Source organism: Sturnira hondurensis, unplaced genomic scaffold (assembly GCF_014824575.4).
Source record: "Sturnira hondurensis isolate 20B ecotype Veracruz unplaced genomic scaffold, ASM1482457v3 Scaffold0025168, whole genome shotgun sequence".
NCBI lineage: Eukaryota > Metazoa > Chordata > Mammalia > Chiroptera > Phyllostomidae > Sturnira > Sturnira hondurensis.
Window position 1 is genome coordinate 854,884 of NW_028097799.1, and position 21,202 is coordinate 876,085.

The 21,202-nt window shown below is 37.4% G+C and overlaps 1 protein-coding gene across 3 annotated transcripts in view; it reads right to left on the reverse strand.

Moving 5' to 3' along the window:
• RAP1GDS1 (Rap1 GTPase-GDP dissociation stimulator 1) overlaps window positions 1-18,833 on the reverse strand; it is a 152,701-nt gene extending 133,868 nt beyond the window's left edge. For all 3 annotated transcript variants that reach the window (XM_037039119.1, XM_037039118.1, XM_037039117.1), the window contains exons 1-2: window positions 18,620-18,833; window positions 2,376-2,483 (exon numbers count right to left, since the gene is read on the reverse strand). In XM_037039119.1, the coding sequence (XP_036895014.1) occupies window positions 2,376-2,483; window positions 18,620-18,623 (112 nt within the window). In that variant the 5' untranslated portion in view covers window positions 18,624-18,833. The remainder of the gene's footprint in view (window positions 1-2,375; window positions 2,484-18,619) is intronic.
• Between the last annotated feature and the right edge of the window lie 2,369 nt (window positions 18,834-21,202).

Here is a 21,202-nt window from a genome sequence, read left to right on the forward strand (position 1 = left end):
ATTTTTTATTTTGTAAACTAAGAGTTTCAATCCAAACTCTGATTCTGCCAGAGCAAAGCAAGTAACACTACAGGGTCAGTTTCCATGTCTTTTAAATAGTGGTAATAGTACCTCCTCAAGAGCTACAGGAAAGACACAGTGCTGAGAAAGAGTCTCAGTGCTTTCTATAGTGCTATACAGTCTAGTGCTGAGTACACAGTAGGTGCTTAGTCAATGATAGAAATCAGTCTTTCAGTCAAAGACTAGACTAGACTAGTCTAGACTAGACTAGTTCATCTGCATGAACTTCCCTTTCCTACGTCAAATTCTCTTGCCTTCAAAATATGCTGAGTGAAAGAAGCCAAGTGAAAAGGAATCATATGGGCATGATTCCATTTATGTAAAAATCTAGGAAATGCAAATTAATTTGTAGTGACTGCAGATCAGTAGTTGCCTGGGAAGGTGTAAGGAAGGCACTGTGAAGATACAAAACAAAAATTTAGGAATGAGAAATCCATTCATATTTTGATGGTATCCAATTAGATGTTAGACACCAATAAAGCTGTTTTAGAGGTAAAGCAAAAAAAAAAATTCTTGTGTGCCAATATCTTAGATATGAGGGCATAAATTTTGATATAGCTTCTACAAAAGACTTATTTCTTTCATTTCCTTCCTGGGGAGTCAATAAACAGTAGAATTTATTGTTTTTTATTAATACCTTGTGGCTATTTGACTTTAATATTTGATGACAGACAAATTCAAGACCATTTTCAATAAATAGATTCCATGAGTAAGCCTGTAAATCTGAAATTTAATCGAACATTTACATAATTATTAATATTTCTTGAATCTGTTCTTTAAAAAGTTATAAACTTTTGCTTCCTTTTTAAATTTTTTTCTCCACCTCTTTATCAGTCTTTACAGAAGGACTGAGCAACCCTCCACACACAACAAATGATACTGCATCCATGCCCTTCAGTTCCCAAACAAATGATTCACTTAAATATTTCTACCTTTTTCTAGCACAGAGAAAAATCTGGGCCATTGAAAACAAAGGGTCATAATAAAACAACTATTCAAAAGAAATGAACTTGAAATACTCAATTTACTTAGACTACTGACATGATTATATAAATCTGCTTATATAAGCATGTGTGAAAATCAGGCCATCACATGGTTTTTCTAGTCCTCTAGACCAGTATTATCCAAAAGAACTTTCTGTGATAATGGAAACGATTTGTATTTGTGATACCCAAGAAGGCAGTCACTCGCCAAACTGGGCTACTGAAAGTCAAACTAAGTAACTTAGTTTTTAATTTAATTATTAGATTTAAATAGCCACAGGTATTTACTACATGTACCTCTTTTCCTTTACCATTGTGAACCTTATCCAGATGCTCTTACTAAAGTCTTTATGTTAAATGCCTTCTCTGTTATGTCTAACATCAAAAGAAAGAGAATTATGGAAAAAGAATGTTCAAATCAAGCTTTAAAACGTGTTTTTTGATGAAGAGTACTAAAATCAATTATTTTAGATTTTCTAATCAGTTTACTAAAAAATGAATTAAAAAGAAGTGACACATATATCTCTGAGTGCTTGAAATTGAAACTTTTAACAATATATACTCTCTCTCCCCTAAATTCTCTGTCACTACATAATTAGTCCCAGGATAAGATAATGGCATAATTACAAACAAGCACAGTGCAAACCATAGAACAACCAAGTGAAATGAAATTCATTCTACACCTATCTCTTCACTGTGAGAATACAGAAATTAATGCACAGAAATATGATGGATCAAATGCAATAATAGAATGTGTTTGTCAATGAAGAGCTTTATAAATTTTACTTATAACATTATTTACCATACCACCAAAGTCTTACCTCAGTTTCAAGGGACTTGGGCATAACTACTAATGGTTCTTTTCAATTAAATCTAAGCATACACATTTTTTAAGTAAAATTATTAAAAGTGTGGCCATAAAATCTCAGAAAAAGTAATTAGGTATTTTAAGGTTCCTCTGCTTCTCCTCCCTAGCCTCCCACATACAAACACAGTCTTCCTTTTTTTTAAGAGAAAGAACCAATGTGTTAGGAAGAAAAGCAACTACGGTGCTTATCTGTTATGAGTAAAATAATGGCTTCTCTCTGAGAACGGTATTAATGCCATCATTGCCACCAGTCAATCCCTCCTTTCTTCCAACTATCAACATGGCTTTTAGAACCTTGTGGGTGGAGATGTGGGGTAGGAGAGTGAATATGTAAAACAACCTCAGTATTTAGAGATAGGATTCAAAAGAATTCAAGTTATGTGAGTGCAAGTTACACGATAAACTACATACCAATGACTGCTGATCTTTCTCTTTGGCATTTGAGTGAACATAATGAAACTTACTATTTTGAGCCAAGGCTTGAAGCAGACAATCCAAGCATCCTTCTAAACTATCCTCAGTTCTGTCAACAGCTGTTATCTTCAGCTTCTTCAAGGTATCACTGAGATTATCTGTGTACAGAAAAAAAAGAAATCAGAAACCTCACTAACAATATGGCCACCTCATGCTACGTAACAGTTACCACTAATAGGCAATGGGCTCTATTTTGGGGAAAATGCCAGGAATATCCAACAAATTGTCACAGAACATCTTTTTCAGCATTCTTATACCTTATTTTTTAGCTTGTTCAGGAAATGAGTCATAGTTAAACAACAACAAACAAAAACCAAAACTTTAGTTCCATAGAAAAATTGTAGTATTTTATTCATTTTATGCTTCCTCTGCTGTATTTTAAAGACATAAAAAAGATAAAAGTTTAGAAATGTTTCAAAATAATATGACTTAAATTAATACCAAGTCTGATAACCACATAACCTATTTTAACACTGCTATTTGAAAAACACTTCAAATCAAAATATCGCTTTAAGCCAAAACATGTATATTTTTAAAAAGATTTTATTTATTTATCTTTAGAGGGGAAGGGAAGGAGAGGAGGAGAGAAATATCAATGTATGGTTGCCTCTCATGAGTCCCCTGCTGGGAACTGGCCTGCAACCCAGGCATGTGCCCTGACTAGGAATCAAACCGTGATCGTGTGGTTCGCAGGCCCGCACTCAATCCATTCAGCTACATCAGCCAGGGCTAAAAAATGTACATTTTTTATCATAAAACTATGATCACCTCCTAAATTTTATTTGGATTCCAACAGGGGTGTCAGACTGGCAGTCCTCAGGCCACACGTGGCCCAGGATGACTATGAATGTGGCCCGACACAAAATCATAAATTTACTTAAAACATTACAAGATTTTTTTGTGATTATGTGTTGCAATATATTTAATGTGTGGCTCAAGACAATTCTTCTTCCAGTGTGGCTCAGAGATGCCAAAAAGTTGGACACTCCTGTGCCTAGGCCACAGATTCTCAAAATCTCTTTACAGTATTAAAAATTATTCAGAATCTCTAATAGTGTTTTACACCAATTATTCCTATTAATAATTAATATACTAAAAATTAAAACAGACTTTTTAAGATTTTAGTTAATTTAAATCTGACAATTATAAAACTACTGTAACATAATTGATATTATAATGAAAAATACCTATATTTGAAAGATAAAAACTTATTGAAGAAGATGGTATTTAAAAAAATATTAAATTTACTGGGATGAAATTGGTTAATAAAATTTTATAGGTTTCAAGTGTATAATTCTATAATAAATCACTGTGCTCCCCACCCAGTCATCTCCATCACCATGTATTTAAGCTCCTTTACCGGTTTCTGCCTCCTCAACTCTCCTTTTCCTCTAGTAATCACCATACTGTTGTCTGTGTCTACGAGTTTCTATGTGTCTTCTTTGTTTGTTGCTTTCAGTTTTATATCCAAGATACGAGTGAAATCATATGGTTACTGACTTTGCCATGTGATTTATTTCACTTAGCATGACATTCTCAAGATCCATTCACATTGTTGCAAATGACGGTATATCACCTTTTCTTATGGCTGAGTAGTATCCCATTGTATTTATGCACCACATCGAAAAAGGTGGTATTTTCTCTACAAATCACTGTAACGTCTGCCTTAATAGAAGATAGCTGATTCTCATATCTGCTTCTCTACTCAATCTTTTGTAATTTACTGTTTTGGCTGAGTAGATGAAGAAAATTCAGCCTCACTGCACATATACATAGTTGAAAAACAGAAGTGGAATCTAATGGCATTTTCTGATAATCATGGATATTCTTTGATATCACACCAAAACATAACAGGTGGTAGTTTTTTAAAGGATAGTTGCCATGTGGAATCTGAAACAATATTAATGACCCTTTCCAACTCTTACATTAAAATCCACTGGTCTCTTATAGTTTAAATCTGTTATGCATACAAGATATTTATCATCAATACACTGGGTCATTAAAATTTAGGTCAGAGTTATGCATACCTTCCAAATACTGACACATTTCATTGAACTATTTTAAAATACCACATTTGTTAATGCCACCAATCTCATTTAAAAACTCCTTCAATACTGAGAACTAGTCAAGCTCAAGGTGATATAAGTTTTCCAAATCACTAATTTTTTCTTAGAAACTCCATTTTTATCACTGGCAGCAAATACGGTCAGTTGTTTTCCTTAAATGGCAAATTAACCTCATTCATTTGTGAGAAAAATGTCTGCCAAATACGAAAAATCAGTTTGTCACTTCTTTCAAATAAAAAATGTTATTCCATGACCAAAAAAAGTACCTTGGTCAGTTCACAACTCAACCACAAGTGCTTTTTCTTCAAAATAACCACCAGACTTTGCAATGTAATGAAAGTGCTATGTATGTACTTCTCATTTCATCAGACAAAAGCTTTAATGTGTACACAAAGGTTGAGGGTTTTTTAAAAGATTTTATTTATGTATTTTCAGAGAGAGAGGAAGGGAGGGAGAAAGGGGGAGAAACATCAATGTGAGAGAGAAACATCAGTCAGTTGCTTCTCATAGGCTCCTTACCGGGGACAAACTCACAAGCTAGGCATGTGTCCTGACCAGGAATTGAACCAGCAACCCTTCACTCTGCAGGATGATACCCAACCAACTAAGCCATACTGGTCAGGGCAAGGTTGATATTTTGAAAAAGACTTTTTTCCTGCTTTGTTATGGGCATTCTTAAATGAAACTGCTGATAATTACTTCAACAATATGAAGGTAAATAAAGAATACTGTAACTACTAGTACAGTTTGGTGCTATTACTAACTACCCTGGTTCACACAGACTAAAGCATTGGCAGTTTTTTACTCACATCTTATTAGTGCAAATGTCAACACAATGAAAAAGACAAATGCTGTCTGGATGACATTATGCAAAGAATTTCTACCTGATGGACACTCTAGTAGGATACCCAGGACCACATCCCTACCTGGACTGTTGCTCTCATCTTAGAATTTCAGGCATTTTCTTACTTCAAAGTAAGGTATATATTATATGAGATTTTTGTGCATTGCCAGTTCATGACAGAGTCTAAAAATATAATGGAATCCTCTGTTATAAAATAAGAAATAATTTATGTTCCATGTCAACCCAGGAAGATGCAGCCTTAAAAATATAGATCAATAACACTAACCTGCTCTAGTGATGACTGATACAACCAGTGACTAATTTAGTAAGCCTAAACCTGCACTTTATTAAAAATCCCAGGATATCATTCATAACCAAGGTTAATATTTCTTTCCTTAGGAGGGGCTTGGTAGTTTCAAGAAATTGCTTTTTTTTCTACAGAAAAAAAACCTGTAAGTATCTCTTCGATAAACTAAAAAGTTGTAGGGCATATCTCAGATATACTTGTTTAATCTTATTAAATGGATAATAAGTTAACTTTTTAAATAAAGTATAAAAATGTATAACATCTAAGTTCTCTTATAATTAAAGTAAAAGGTAACTTCAACTATAACTTTTATCACAACACTGGGGAAAAATAAGACATAACATTAGTCAAATTACAGCAACCCATCAAAACTACCTGTTAATAAGTAATAAAAGCACTTAAGACTTATTTGGCACCACCTATATTGATACCTGGGTCTTTGAAAACTTCTTCTTTATCCCAACCCCAATACTCTGCTTGCCATCCCTTCCTCATCAAGTCTGAACCTAGATGTCACCAGCCCAGAGACCATTTTTGCACATTCTAAATCTCCTCTTCACTACCCTCCAGGGTCACTCTCAATCAGTGCACCCAACCTTCACAGCACCGGTCACAATTTCTAACATTTTTTGCTTAACTTTTTTAAAATAATTTTTTAATTTAATTCTTGTTCAAGTACAGCTTTCTGTCTTATATTCCCAGCCCTGCCCCCCCCAGTGCTCCCCACCTCCCTCCCCTTTCCACCCCCCCCTTAGTTATTGTCCATGTGTCCTTTATACTGGTTCATGTGAGTCCATCCCCTTTTCCCCTATGATTCTCTCCCCTCTGGACCCTGTCAGCCTGTTCCCTATTTCAGTATCTTTGGTCATATTTTGCTTAATTTTTAATAGATGCTCCCCCACAATACTGTACAGGGCACCTTGTTAGTTCTAGTAGTCCCTCGCTTATCTGCAGTTTCACTTTTCATAGTTTCGGTTACTTGTGGTCAACTGCGGACGAAAAATACTAAACAGAAAATCCCAGAAATACACCGTTCATAAGTTTTAAATTATATCCTGTTCTGAGTATCTGAGTAGCAGGATGAAGTCTTGTGCCTTCCCACTCAGTCCCACCCTCCCTCTTTGTCCAGCTCCCCATGCCATATTCTCCCGGCCTACTAGTCACTCAGTAACCATCTTGGTTATCAGAGCAACTGTCATGGCACCACAGTGCTTGTTTCAAGGAACCATTATTTTGCTTAATAATGCCCCCAAAGTACACGAATAGTGGTGCTGGAAATTTATATGTGCCAAAGAGAAGCTGTAAAGTGCTTCCTTTAAGAGAAAAGGTAAGTGTTGTATAGTAAGAGATACTACATTCACATAACTTTTGTGAGTATATTGTTATAATTCTTTTTTATTATTATGGTTGTGTGTGCCTAATTTTTAAATCATACTTTAAAAACTTAAATTAAATTAAACTTCCTATACATCACAGATATGTATGTATAGGAAAAACAGTGTGTGTGTGTTTCAGTACTATCCTGAGTTTCAGGTATCCACTGGGGTGGGGAGAGCAGTCTTAGAACATATCCCCCTAAGATGTATGTTGTATAGTCATTTCATTATACCTATTACTTGGCACATAAGAGGTACCCAGTGAACATTTGGTTGATTAACTGACTGGATAAGGAAATCAATTTCTCATTTAGAGAGCTGTTTGGCTATCTTCATTTAAAATGAAAAAAACAAACCTAATAAACATTTATTCAACAGGTAGTTCCCACTTTGATGAGTTTTTAATAGTAACCTGTTTCTTGGTGAGACAATGTATCTTTCAGGTTTTATATCCTTTCCAATCATTATTGTTACATAACTAGCCACCCCAAACTTACTGACATAAAACAAAAGCCATTTTATTGTGCTCACAGATTCTCTGAACCAGGAATTCACAAAGGGCACATTAAGGACGGTTTATCTCTGCTTCAGCAGGACTGGAGCCTTGAAGCAGAGTCTCAAAGTCTAGGGATGTCTCTGGGAGTAATTCAGTGGCTGAGGCTGGTATCATCTGAATCATCTGATTGTTCATTCACTCACATGTCCGATGACTGGCCTGGAAGTACTTAAAGGCTAGGACTGACTACATGAGATCTTAGGCTTCTCCACATGGCTTGGTTTCCTCAGTGCACGGCAGCTTCAAGGTCTCTGACATCTCAGTGCTCCAAGCAGGTGAGTGTTCAAACAAACACAGTGGAAGAAGTACTACCTTTTAAGATTGAGCCCACACAGTATTATTTTTGAAGCATTCTACTGGTTTACCAGTCATAAGTGTGCTCAAATCCCACAGAAGAGAACTCTGTGGGATTTCTCAATGAGGAGTGGCAAGTTCTAAAAGAATATGTGGGGTTAGAGACATTGTTTGTAGTTATCTTTGGAAAATAGAGGCCCTGGCTGGGTAGCTGAGATGGTTAGAACGTTGTCCTGATAACCAAGGTTGCAAGTTCCCTCCCTGGTCAGGGGACTTACAAGAATCAAGCAATGAATGCATACGCAAGTGGAACAACGAATCAACATCTGTCTATTTGTCTCTTTCAAATTAACTTTAAAAAAAAGAAAAGTATAATCTGCTCCAATAACTTCATACTCACTGCATGATTTTGTTAAAATAGTAAGTAGTACTATATCCTTTGATTGGTTTAAACCTCAATATAAAATAGTGTTTCCCCAAAATGACTATATTTTCAGCCATGGAAATAGAAATTAAAACTCTCAACTTGGAAATAGAGATTAAATTTTAATATTTAAAATTACCTTGTGAAATAGGTATTACTATTATCTACATTTTAATACTTGGAAAAATTGAATTCGGAAGCCGAGTATCTTGCCCAGAAAGATAAGTGCCAAAGTTGGAATAAATCCAGACATGTGTGTCTTCAAAGTCCTGGTTCTTTCCACTGAACAGGCAGGCCGTCTGCACATTACCATCTTAAACAAAACCCATGCAGATCTCATGCATATCAGAACTGTGCAAAGCAAGGACTATCTGGATCTTGCTTTATATAGATGTAAGCTCTTCAAGAATGAATTTACTACCCAACCATGTTAAATAGCTGCACTAGCTAACAACTGTGTACAGATCTATGTTGCAAAAACAAAAAAATAATCACAATGGAATGTACCAGGAAGCACTCTCTGCCATAGTATCTCAAGAATGGTACAGTGCTAAGTGCATACTCTAGCTTTCAGTAAGTGTTTAACCGATGAAGTAAATGAATTCTAGGCAAAATTTCCAGGTCATTTTAATTAATAAGCACTTGTATATTTCAGAGAAGCTGTACTAGACGCTAAAAAGGTAACATGATCTAACCTCTAATTTAAATTCTTAGGCGTTTCTGTTTCTCTTTTGAGAACTATGGCCTTATCTGTATCTACTATTCATTTCTTTTATTATTCTTTATCTACCAGTTAGAAGTGAAGCTTTTAAAAAGCAGAAAATGTGGTTACTTGCGCTACTTATTTTTTCACTTTCCATAATGCCTAACATTGTAGTCTTGAGTTTCTGATTTGACTGATAGTGTTACATACAAGCCATACCAAAGCCAGAAATAAGACACAGTGGACAGTTATTCTTTCTTGGAGCTTATCACTATCCTCCCCAGGAATGCATTCTAGCAATTAAAAAGATATTAATTTAATCAGCTCATGTAAATTTTCTGTGCTTGTTCTAAATAATTTTATTTTTGAGACCAAATATCTTATAACCTTAAAGATAAACATCTGTATTTCTGTAGAGAATACTCATACATCAATGTAAGTTTTGCTTTTTTATAATGATGGTTCATATTTTATACTAAAGTTACTTAAGGAATCTTCAAAGGGGAATATTTTTCCTAAGAGTTAAAGAAATTTTTTATCACAGTAAAATGATTCCTGGTTTGTGTTTTCTGACTATGGAAAACAAAACTTCCACCCATAAACTGGGGAACTTCCTAGCTACTTAAAATTATTTTATAAATGTTACATAATGTTTAATATATATTAAAATAATTTAAAAATCATAGGCTTTTATATAATTCTTATATAAATATTTTAGTTAATTTTATATAATACTTAATGTTGGAAAATGCTTTCTAATATATAAGAAAATAATATGTTGTACAAACAATCCAGCAGCCCAGCACTTTTATGACTTTTTAAAATGCCATGCTATAATTTTTTCCTTAAAAGTATATTTAAACTCAAGGGCCAAAATATTAAAAAAATGGAACAAAATAGTAAAACAGACCACGATTCCAGGGCTGGTACATCTTTTTAGGTAACTGAGCTTGAAGGCTTTCATATTATAATTTATATTATTTCCCTATGAAATGGGCTCCCCTCCACTTTCTTATTTTCCACTTCATTTGAAATCTATTCCTTGGTTCTTATTCAATAATAATAATAATAATAATATATTAAAACATACGAAATGGGGATTTAAAGAGGTTAAATAACTTGCCAAAGTCTATTATACTGCACAAGAAAAATATAGAAAACAGAGATCCTATCCTCCATCTCTTTGATTTCTTATATCATTCTGGTCAATTGAAAATTCAGTTTAAAGATGACTGATGACTATATATATCATATGTATCACTAATTAATATTCTATCTGGTTTAAGGAGGTATTTGATTTTGCAGTTTCTAAGATTTCTCTTATAGCTTTTGAATTACTAAAGAGTTAATTGTATTCAAAATTGTGGTAAAATTAAACCTATCACTTTTTGAAAATTAACACAGTTATTCTAAACTTAAGAGATTATTGTGAAAATTAAATCACACAACCAGTGGAGAGAAATCATTCCTTTATGCATTGTCTATAGCTGTTTCCACACTATGACGACAGTTGAGTAGCTAAGGCAAGAACCTATGTGGCACTCTCACAGTCACACACTGTTGCTTGATGCATTACAAACCGCAGCTACGACTGTCCAGTATTTCAAGTGCCATGTCTATTGTCATACCACAACATTGCATTTTCACCATAGTGTCAGAACAGAAAAAGTGTCCTTCAAGTGTCATGAATTTAAAGTGATAAATGGATTATCTTATTACTGAATTAGAGGAAAAACTACTATCTCATGCAATGACACTACAGCTATGCTAGAAAAATACAACATATACCTATATTACCAGACTAAGCATTCATCATACTCACAATTCATAGGAAAGTAATCATCAGAGAAATTAGAAAATATAAAACAAAGTGTCTCATCACAGCAGAATTTCTAGAGAAGAGAGGAGAAGAGAAGAGAAAACTGCAAAGTATGTTTTTGTGTGGCTCATTTGTTAGCCAAGCAAGAAAAGGTGCTTACTCATGGTGAGTTAATTAAATTGTGTTTTAACTACAGCAACCAAAGAAATATTTGGGGCAGGGGGGACTTGTTTAAGAATAGCCTTCAGTGAAAACAGCTGCTTGCAGAAGTGAGGACACAGGGCCATATTAATATTCAATTAAAAAAAGGATAAACGAATTTGAGAGGTTTCTTGGTTCTTGATGAGCTGACAGATATGTTCGATATTGCTTAGGGTGGTTATTTTTGATAAGTCAATACTGAGCATGAAGTGACTAAACAACCGGCCTCTACAGAAAGTCTGCATAAAACAAAAATATGCAAGAATATTTTCTAAGCTGAAAAAAAAAACATGAATGCAGTACAACCTGAAGCGGAATCTGCTGTTACAACTGATTATGGTGAAAATATGTGAGGAAGAGAAAAAGGCTTAATTGAGTAAACCTACAAAGCTTGTGAAAATGTAAGATGATTAAAGCCTATATTACAATAAACTGTGAATTAATTTTGTATTTTGAATTTCAGCAATAAAAAATTTTGATGATAGTTACTGTTTTCTCTCATCATATGTATTTTGTTTTATCCATGTAATACCTTTGATTTTGCCTCTTGGCCTGCATAAAGCCTAAAATGCTTATCATCTGGTCCTTAAGTAAAAAGTCTGCATACTTCTGCTTTACAGTGTGGTGCTATTCAAAGCACAGCAGCATTTGGGAATATTTTGACAATAAAAATTTTTGACCCACCCCACACTTACTGAAACAGAGTTTCTGAGGTTGGGCCCGGTAATTTTTTTCCCCTGAATAAGCTCTCCAGGTGATTCTTCCACAAGCTGAAGTTTGAGAACCGTTAAAATGGGATTTTAGAGATGAATTGCATCCCCTTGCATAAATTATTTAATCCTCTGAGTCAATAAAATGGGGATAGTGTCACCCACTTCAGAGAACTGTTGACAGGATTAAAATTAAATTATAAAAACATATTAAAAAGCAGTAAAGCTAAATATAACTGATACCAGTAATTCTTAATAAATGGTCATTATTAGTCCAATGGCATACTGGAAAGCCCCCTGTACCAGCACATGAGATAGAACTATTAAATTTTCAGAAACTTTGTAAGGCAGTTATCAAAACAGACATTATTAAAAATTAAATTATATAAACTTAAAATTAAGTTATGTGAGAACACTATAAAAGGTAATACTCAAAACTCATTACTCGCTAATTATTTTATTACATTTTATAATACTTGTTTTCATGAGGTCATTATGTCTGTGTAGCAAATAATCTACATTATGGCAGGCTGCATTTCATCTCTTCCCTACTGTGCATTCACAGGAAATGAACCACCGCCAAAAGTCTAAACATTTTGCACAGGCGCTTTGGGTTAAGTATTAACCAGCACACCTCTGGTTATAATTATTAAAAATTACACCATGAATTCAGTTTTGAGCTCAAGTCATTTGAATTTACTATGCATGTAGAGATGTCTAATAGTCTGCTAGATATACAGGTACAGCCCAGAGATATATATTTAGGTGCCAATAGTATGTAAATAGTAGTTGAAAGCAAAGACACAGTCACAATTGAGCAAAAACAGTCTTTAGAGAAGAAGCCAGGTACTGAGCACACACAGAAACATTTCATTTTGTGAGCAAAAAGGACTTTGGAATTTGTAAGTACAAGTTAAATTAAGTTAGCAATTTAACTACGTCCATTTATCACTATCTTAATTCTCAGTTTTAACTCCTAGAATGTTTTAGGCGACAAAAGTTGTCACTGCATCAATAGATGCAGTGAGAGAATTACATTACTCTGCAACTTGAATCCACCATCCATATCTTGGCCAGCATGGGTATTTCAGGCCATCTATTTAGATAAAGCTAGTAAGTTGGTTCAAACCCTGAAGTTGCTACCTCAAGTACATAATACCCTCTGAATACTAAAGAAAAATAAGTTATATAGGAATGATTATAACATATTTAAAACATCAAAGATACTAAGTATATTTCATAGTTTCAAAGAATCATAGAAAGAAACAGACTTTAAAATCCATTCTAATATCTTCATTTATTATTATCGCTCTCCACAAGAAAGAGCTATTTGCTAAGTTAAATGCCTTGGAAAATAATAAAAATTTTTTTCCTTACAGTTATGCAAACATTTAGTTATCTAAAATTAACATGGAGTTCTCAAAGTAGTATATTTTCCTTCTCCCACCCTAATGTTCATGAGTGGGTATTAAAATTTTAGATCATTCTTAGGGCTACTGTGGTACCACCAAGAGCTCCAGAATTACCAAGCTCAGATTCAGGCAATCTGGAATCTCTGGAGAGAGCAATCCCAACATTTCTCCAAAGATACCTAGAAGTTCCAACATTTCACTGTGAAAGTTAAAACTCTATGGTTCTCAAAATGAATTAAAGCTAGTACTGCTTTCTAAATAGTAGTATTAGACACTTCAGAATAGGATACTTCCAGGGATAGTGAATTTAGCCTTTCTCCCATATGGAAAAAAATGAGCATATACAAATAGATATAATGCCAACATAAGAAAAATTATCATCTATGCTCTCTTAATTAACTTTAGTGATTATCAGCCTACAAAATTATTTTATCACTCTACTGTGACCTGCAAAGTACAAATAAACATACTATTTTTTCACTATTCATAAAACCACTCTTGGACTTAAAAATACAAGGAAAAAAGATATCTATAATGCTAAATACATATTTACAGGGAAAAACAAAATTCCAGGAAATAAGAATAAAATTAGAGGCACACATATAACTAGAGAAATTCCAATTTTGCAAAGACTAATAGTAAATAAAAATGGATAAAACCATTCATCAGTACAGAATATGCAAAATGTCATATAAAATTATGAAACCATTCCTAAACTCACTCTGCATGACAGTCATTTCAAAAATAAAAGTTACTATACTAAGTCACAAAGACATGTCAGAGAGGTATGAGGCACTATGGTGAGATTACAAATTATTCCCAGGCAAGAAAACAGCATGTGTCACTCCATGTAAAGTGGAACATTATTAAAATGTTAAAGAATCTATGCTGACACTGGCTGGGTAACTCAGAGCATAGTCCTGATATGACAAGGTTGCAGGTTCAATCTCTGGCCAGGGCACATACAAGAATCTACCAAATAATGCATAAATTAGTAGAACAACAAACTGATGTTTCTCTTTCTCTCTAAAAAATTCAGTAAGTAATTTTTTTAAAAAAAATCTATTCTAATCTACTGATCTTTAAGCAGGGCAAGGAAGACAGAATGACTATACATAATAAACTATTTCCACTTACTCATTAACATTTAGCATTGATAATTGACCTCCATATTTACTATACCTCTTAAAGCAGCTTTTAAAAATATATACTGGAGCCCTGGCTGGTGTAGCTTAGTGGACTGAGTACGGGCCTGCGAACCAGGTGATCGCAGTTCGATTCCCAGTCAGGGCACATTCTTGGGTTGCAGGCCAGTTCCTGGCAGGGGCCGGTTCCCAGCAGGGGATGCACGAGAAGCAACCATACACTCATGTTTCTCTTCCTCTCTCCTTCCCTTCCCCTCTAAAGATAAATAAATAAAATATTTAAAAATATATATATATATATACTGGGTAATATTCTAAACAAACCACACAAACTTCGAACCTTTTCTCAGTCCTTAATACTCTGACTGTTGTGAAGTAACAAACCTTTTTGACAATTCACTCTTTCTCGAAGTCAACTATAGGCCAATTCTAGTATTTTCACTCTTACCTACCTATTCCTGTCTTTTTCAGTGTGAAATCATTCTACTCTTTACCCTAACTACAGGGTATTCCTCAAGATTCTTACCTTGGCCAAATTTTCTCTTTTTTCCTTGTTTCCTCTCATCTTTCCATCTGACTTCAAATATCATAGCAGGGTATTTGTGGATAACTTCCAGCTCTCTAGTTGGAGCCTCTTGAGAACTAAAATAACTTAAATACTTTGTACCTAGTTTCAGTCAGTAAATAAACTTCTTTTTTAATCCTCACTGGAGGATATCACAAGAGAGACAGGCAGAGAGAGGGAGAGAGAAACATCAATTTGACAGAGAAATATCAATCAGCTGCCTCAATTACCTACCTATTCGCCCCTACTGGTAATAGAAAGCACCACCTTTTGGTTTAAGGGATGATGCTCCAACCAAGTGAGCACCTGGCCAGAGCAGTCAATAAACTTTTACTGCATAGCTACTGTGTGCCAAGCACTAGTGTTAGAAATGTATTCAAACAGTATGAAAGTCCTTGTCCATTAAGGAACAGATAATCTAAATTACAGACCAAAATGTACAACTCAAAGGTCCCCAAAAAAACTACTCATTTTTCCTCTTCCAATGGGTTAAATATATATTACTAGGTTGCACATTCTCATTACTGCCAAGGTGATAATGTGTGACTCCTTTCTCAATTCTATATTCAATCAATTGCCAAGTAAATCCCGTTCTTTATTTGCAATATTCTATTCCTACTGCCTAAGCCTAGTTCAGGCTATTAAATATTTCCCCCCAAACTACAGCCACCACCTTCTGAAGCCTTCTCTAATTTCTTATCTAATTCATCCTGCACTTCACTGACAGATTAATTTTTCTAAACTAGAGATGTGATCCATCACTTCACTATATAAAAATGTTTAATAGTCCTTCCGTAGACAAGTCAAATCCAAAAACTTCCTCAGCTTGGCATTTACTCTCCTCTACTATCTGGTCTTTCTCTATTAATACTTTTTCATCCCTACCACCTACTATTTCCTTACCTTTTGCTCCAGGCAAACATGGCTATTTAATCATATCTGGAAACTCCTTGAATATTCCCTCTCCATCTGTCTTCAGTTAAGCCATCTCTCTCCTCCCATCCTCAACCTGACAGTCTTCATTCATTTGTATCTTTCAGAAGTTTACCCAACCTTTGATTCAAATAACATCATTTTTCTAAAATCTCCTCTCCATCCTAACCCTGTAATATATGTAAAGGCTTTTTTAATATCACTTCTACTTTATTTCTACTATAGTTACCTGTGTATGTTATAAGCCTTCCTGTTAAGATTATAAGCAATTTGAAATATGAATGTTTTATTCATCTTTGTCCTCTCACAGTACATTGTGTGCAGCTGATATTCAATAAGTATTAAATACACGTTGAATTTATAATAAAATATATATTTAAAATAATAGTACGGTCCATAAAATTATATAGAAAGTTATCTTCATTTTCTTATGGAGAAAAATCACTGCCATAAGGATATCTTTTTTTGAAGTCATCTTATTTCTTTTTTATAAAGACAAATTAAAAAAGTGATTTCTCTCCCTAACACTTATCAGACTTCCTTCTGCCTCTTGTGAGTACATGAAGAGTTATAAAAACTCCCTTGGCTCAGAATATAAAACTGCTCTCCAAGGTTTCAGTTTTACATCATTGTCTGTACCTACTGATCATACATTCAATTGCCTTACCAGTGAAAACAGTAGTGTAGAAGGAAATGGCTTGGCTGGAGGTGCCCCAAAACCCATACCGCTGAGACAATCCCACTCTTTTTCTAGAGAGTAGCAGTCATAATACAATTAATTGTACTTCTCTGTTTTGCTTCTTCCATACCTCTGTAACGCCTAACAACTCAACTGTTTGTTTAGGGCCTGTACTTCCAGGTTAACAAGTTAAAAATAACAGACAGGTTTTAAATAATTAATTCACCAAAGATTTACTGAATATTTACAATGTGGAAAGCACTGTGGGGAACAAAAATTAATAAGACAATTTTCATCTTCTGGAACTCACGATTAAATACACAACACACACATAAACAGCTCATTATAAAGTAGATTATGTAAGCGCTAAAAAGCTTCCAACAAAGCGCAGAGCTCTACAAAGAGAGAGGTGAATTTAATCAAAGAGTTATCTGAGAAGCTTCATGTGAGAGATGGGTTTCTATTTGGTCTTTTTAAAGTCAAGCAATAACTCAAGAGTTTCAAGATTATTTTTTAGTAAATAATTTCATTTGCTTTAAGTATTTTTATTCACTAGCATTGCAAGAGCATTGGATTTCTCCCATTGAAAAGGTACTGATTTGACAGGAAAGTTAAACTGTTAATTAAATGGATTTTTTTAGCTCACCTTGAAACATGCAGAAATGTATTTTACAAACCAAACTTGTAGTCTATAATTGAGAATAAAAATTTAGTATGTTCAAGGGAAAAACAAAATGTGTCCAATAATCTGTATTAATATTTACTTAAAATCTATGATCCCAGAGAAAGTCTACATATAAATGAGCCACCCAATTTTTCCAGAAATTTGTTCATCATACCAGTATTACATTAAAAGGGAAAATACTAAACAACTGAAAAATAAAATTAAGAGCCTTAGATCCATTTTTCATTCATATCACCTCCTCCTGCAACACCGGCTTCTTCCAGATAAATGGCCAAAGGTCAGAATCAGACCTTAAAGCATTTGCTTTTCAAAAGTAAGCTCCATTGACACCATTTCTAGATTTAGATAACTTCCTGTAAGATTCTGGGTTGCCAGGACCTAAGGCTGGATATGCTGAACACTGCATGACAGATGAAAGGACCACACTCATTTCAGCTTAAAATAACTTGCACAGAAGGGTGAGAAAAGCCCCAGTAGACAGTTGCCAATGGTGCACATTTTAAAAAGAGGAAATTATAAGACAGGAGTGAAAACAAACTGGGGAACATGTAGAAATAAGTATGGTATTCCAAACTGCTACTCTTGTTTTAAAAACTTATGGCTTTTAATTACATTAAAAGAATTCATCGGCCGTTTTCGTTAATTACTGAATTTAATAGGCAACAAAGTAAGAAAAATTTTCAGGATAAATTATATGTAGTCTCACAATACACATTTGCATTTAAATATTTCATTAAAATCAACCTCCTGAGATTAATTGTAACTACAAAGGAACCAAAATCAGATTAACGTAGGTTTAGGCAGGGGAAGCTGGGAACGAATAACTAAGTTTGGTAACGTGCTACATGGTGCAGTTTCCTGCTACAGTAGACAGGCGAAGGAGCCCAGTAAATGGGTTGAGCACAGGAATACTTGTACATTGTATTCACCAAACACTAATTCAACAGCTAGCGGCTCCAACCATCCTTCCTCGGGTCCCTCGTGGCCTCTGACAAGTCATCCTTTCAACCTATGAGGCGGTCCGCTCTCCCCTAAAAAAATCACTTCCGTGCAGGTGGTAAAATCACCTCACGAACTACTTGCTCTCACTTCCCCGTCTTGGAAAGAGCCGATCCCAAGATGGGGAAAGGTCGCCCTGCCAGGGAAGTTCGGTGGAGTGGGCTTTCTCGCAGCCTGACCCCCGCTTGCAGCCCTGCACACGCGGGGCAGGCTCCTTGGTGCCCGGCCACCGGCTTAAGCAGGAGGAATGGAGGAGGAGAGGCGAGGCAGCGGGGTGCCGGTGAAGCGGCTTAGGTGGCGAGGTGGGCGGTGGTCGGACCCCGAGCTCAGGACCCTCCGAGACCTCGGACCCGGCGTGCGTTCCGCGTGCGCTGACTCTCCCCGGAGGAAGAGCAGTGTCTAACACCGGGATTTTTAAGAAATCTGGCAACTTTGAGCGAGAAATGCTTCCTACCCCGCAACAAGCCGAGAAAGAGAAAAATGTCAGGCGATGACGGGGGAGGAAGGGTGACTTACCCATGTTCCTCCAGAGGGTGAGGAGCCGGCAGGGCGAGGCGAAGGACTCCGGTGCAGGCAGCGCGGCGCCGTGTCCTCCCTCTACCTCTGTTTCTCCCGCAGCCAGGGAGGGAACCACGGGGGGCAGACGCCGGGGAGGAGCAGCAGCTGCTTCTGCTGCTGCCGCTGCTGCTGCTGCTGCTGCTTCTGCGGGCGACGCGGCCTCGGGGACGAGCGGCTGGGGGTGGGGCGGGGTGGGGCGGGGCGGCGGGCGCAGCCTGCGGCGGGCGCGGCTCGGAACCAGGGAACCAGCGGGCGGACGGCGGAGGCGTGGAGGCGGCCTAAGAAGTGCCCGCCCCGACGCGCGGCCGGAGTGCCCCGCCCTCCCCACGGAGCATGCTCAGTTCCTCTATTTTTTTTTCTTGTGTCAAGCGAATCTGAGCTTGCGGGTGGGCCTGTGTTTGCGGACCAGCAGTAGTCCCTGCGGAGGAGCTTGGTGGTTACCGCCTTGCGGGCAGAAGGGCGTACCCTGAGAAGGCCATGCGGGGCGCTACTGAAGCTGCTACCATCCGATTTGCCCCAGGCTTGTTACCCCGACTCCGCCAACCCACACCCGGACAACGACGACCTCGTGTTCATTACAGGACAATCCGGCTGCAAAGGCGGGAATTTCCCGAAGGAGTAGACGCCAGGTCGCGTCTGCGGGACCTCTGAAACGAAACTGGGATGCACGTCCAGGAGACGAGGCCAGCGCCTCTTGGAGACAGATACTTAGGGACGCCCGTTTTCATTGTGGCCTCTGGGCCCAGTGGAGGGGCGCTTATTATTAGCGGGAGTATCGGTGGGACAGTTCAGATTGTCCTGGTTGTAGCTAGTTTAAAAACGGAGAGGTCTGAGCCGCCGAGAAGAGGGACCTTTCCAGGATTTCCTCGGGGAGTGTGGGGAGTGTGTCGTCCTCCTTTCTAGAGGGGTGCGGCCTTCCATTCCCTAGAAGACGCCTGAGAAGCCATTTAACAGGGGTGCCGTCGGGCTCCACCCTACCAAGATGTACCCAGCTCCCTCTGAACGTGACTAGAAAACAAAGGTCCGGATGAGTTGGCTGCTGCCCCGCAGGGTGGACTGGCCGCAGCGTCCTCGGTCCACGGGGTCGCCGATGGCTCCCGGTACCTCCCAGCTGCTGGGAAAACCTGAGCGGAGTGCTCCCTTTGGCTGGCGCCCTCCCAACTAGGCATGCGCGCGAGGTGGGGCAGATTTGGGGTTCTCTGCCCTGGGGGTGGAGGATGGAGGGAATCTTCCATTTTTCCGCCACCTGGTCGTGCCCTGACACCTGACAGTTGGGGTAAGGAGTCAAGACGTGCAGGGGAGAGGGGAGCAGTCAGCTGCACAGCCTGTGGGAGGGAGATGCTGAACAGCTGAATTGAGGTTTCTTTTCCCCTTGCAACTTTTACTCTTTGATCCAATGTTGAAAAAGCGCTTTTTACCCTCTTCATCCCTCCTACTGTTAGATCACTTGCCATTTGTATGGCAAGTGATCTAACTGACACTACAAGCTCACAAGTCAGAATGGGCCTTGTAATTTGCTCAGCAGAGAACAGGTTTTATGTGATTTTTCTAAAACAACACAATTGTTAAAAAGAAAGAGGTTTGGTAAACAAGGAAATATACTTTAACTGCAGAAGTCAGAGATGAATCTAATGCACATGATAATCAGGCACCTCACTGGTGTGCTACATTTCTTTCCTTTCTGTGATATTAGGGTGATTTTTCTGTTTGCCTCAAAATAATCTTACGGAGTTCAGTGTCCTAGGGTTGCTATAACAAAGTACCGCAAACTGGGTGGCTTAGAACAGGAGGAATGGATTGTCTCATGGTTGAAAAGGCAGATGGCTGACATCAAGTGTTGGCAGGGCTATGCTCACCCTAAAGGCACAAAGGAAGATCTCTTCTTCCAGGACCCTTCTAGCTTCTCATGGGTCCTTGGCTTGTGGTAGCACGTGGCATGTCTCTTCAAATCTTCCTTTTCCATAAGGACACCAGGCAGATTGGGGGCCCAACTACTCTAGTATGACTTCATCTTTAATCATGTCTGCAGCCACCCCATTTCCAAAAAGGTCATATTCCCAGATACTGATAGTGAGGACCTCAGCATATGAATTTGCAGGGACAAGATTCAATCCATAACACACACCAATGCACATTCCAATCCTCCTCCAAACTCACACATGCCCTACCATGTTCCACATTCATTTTGGACTTCTCCAAAAACCACCTGGAGCTTTATATTGCTGTTCATTTTTCATCCCTCTTTTTCTCTCTTTAACCTTCATTAATATCTTCCAGACTTGTTTAATTTTTCCTGCTACTTCTTTTTCTAATTATGTGCTGCAATACCCTCTGAGAGCATCTCTCTTGTTTGAATGTATGAATGGGAACTAGCAAAGGCAATTAGTATATCTTCGTGACTTCCCACCTGGTGCTACTTTGAGTGTCCTTCTTTTTCTGCTTGAATCCCCAAGCCATCCCCTCAGCACTCATACCAATTAAAATCACTGGGCTGTCCAGGCGTACTGCATGCAGTGTGAGTCCGAAGGACTGGTATGTAAG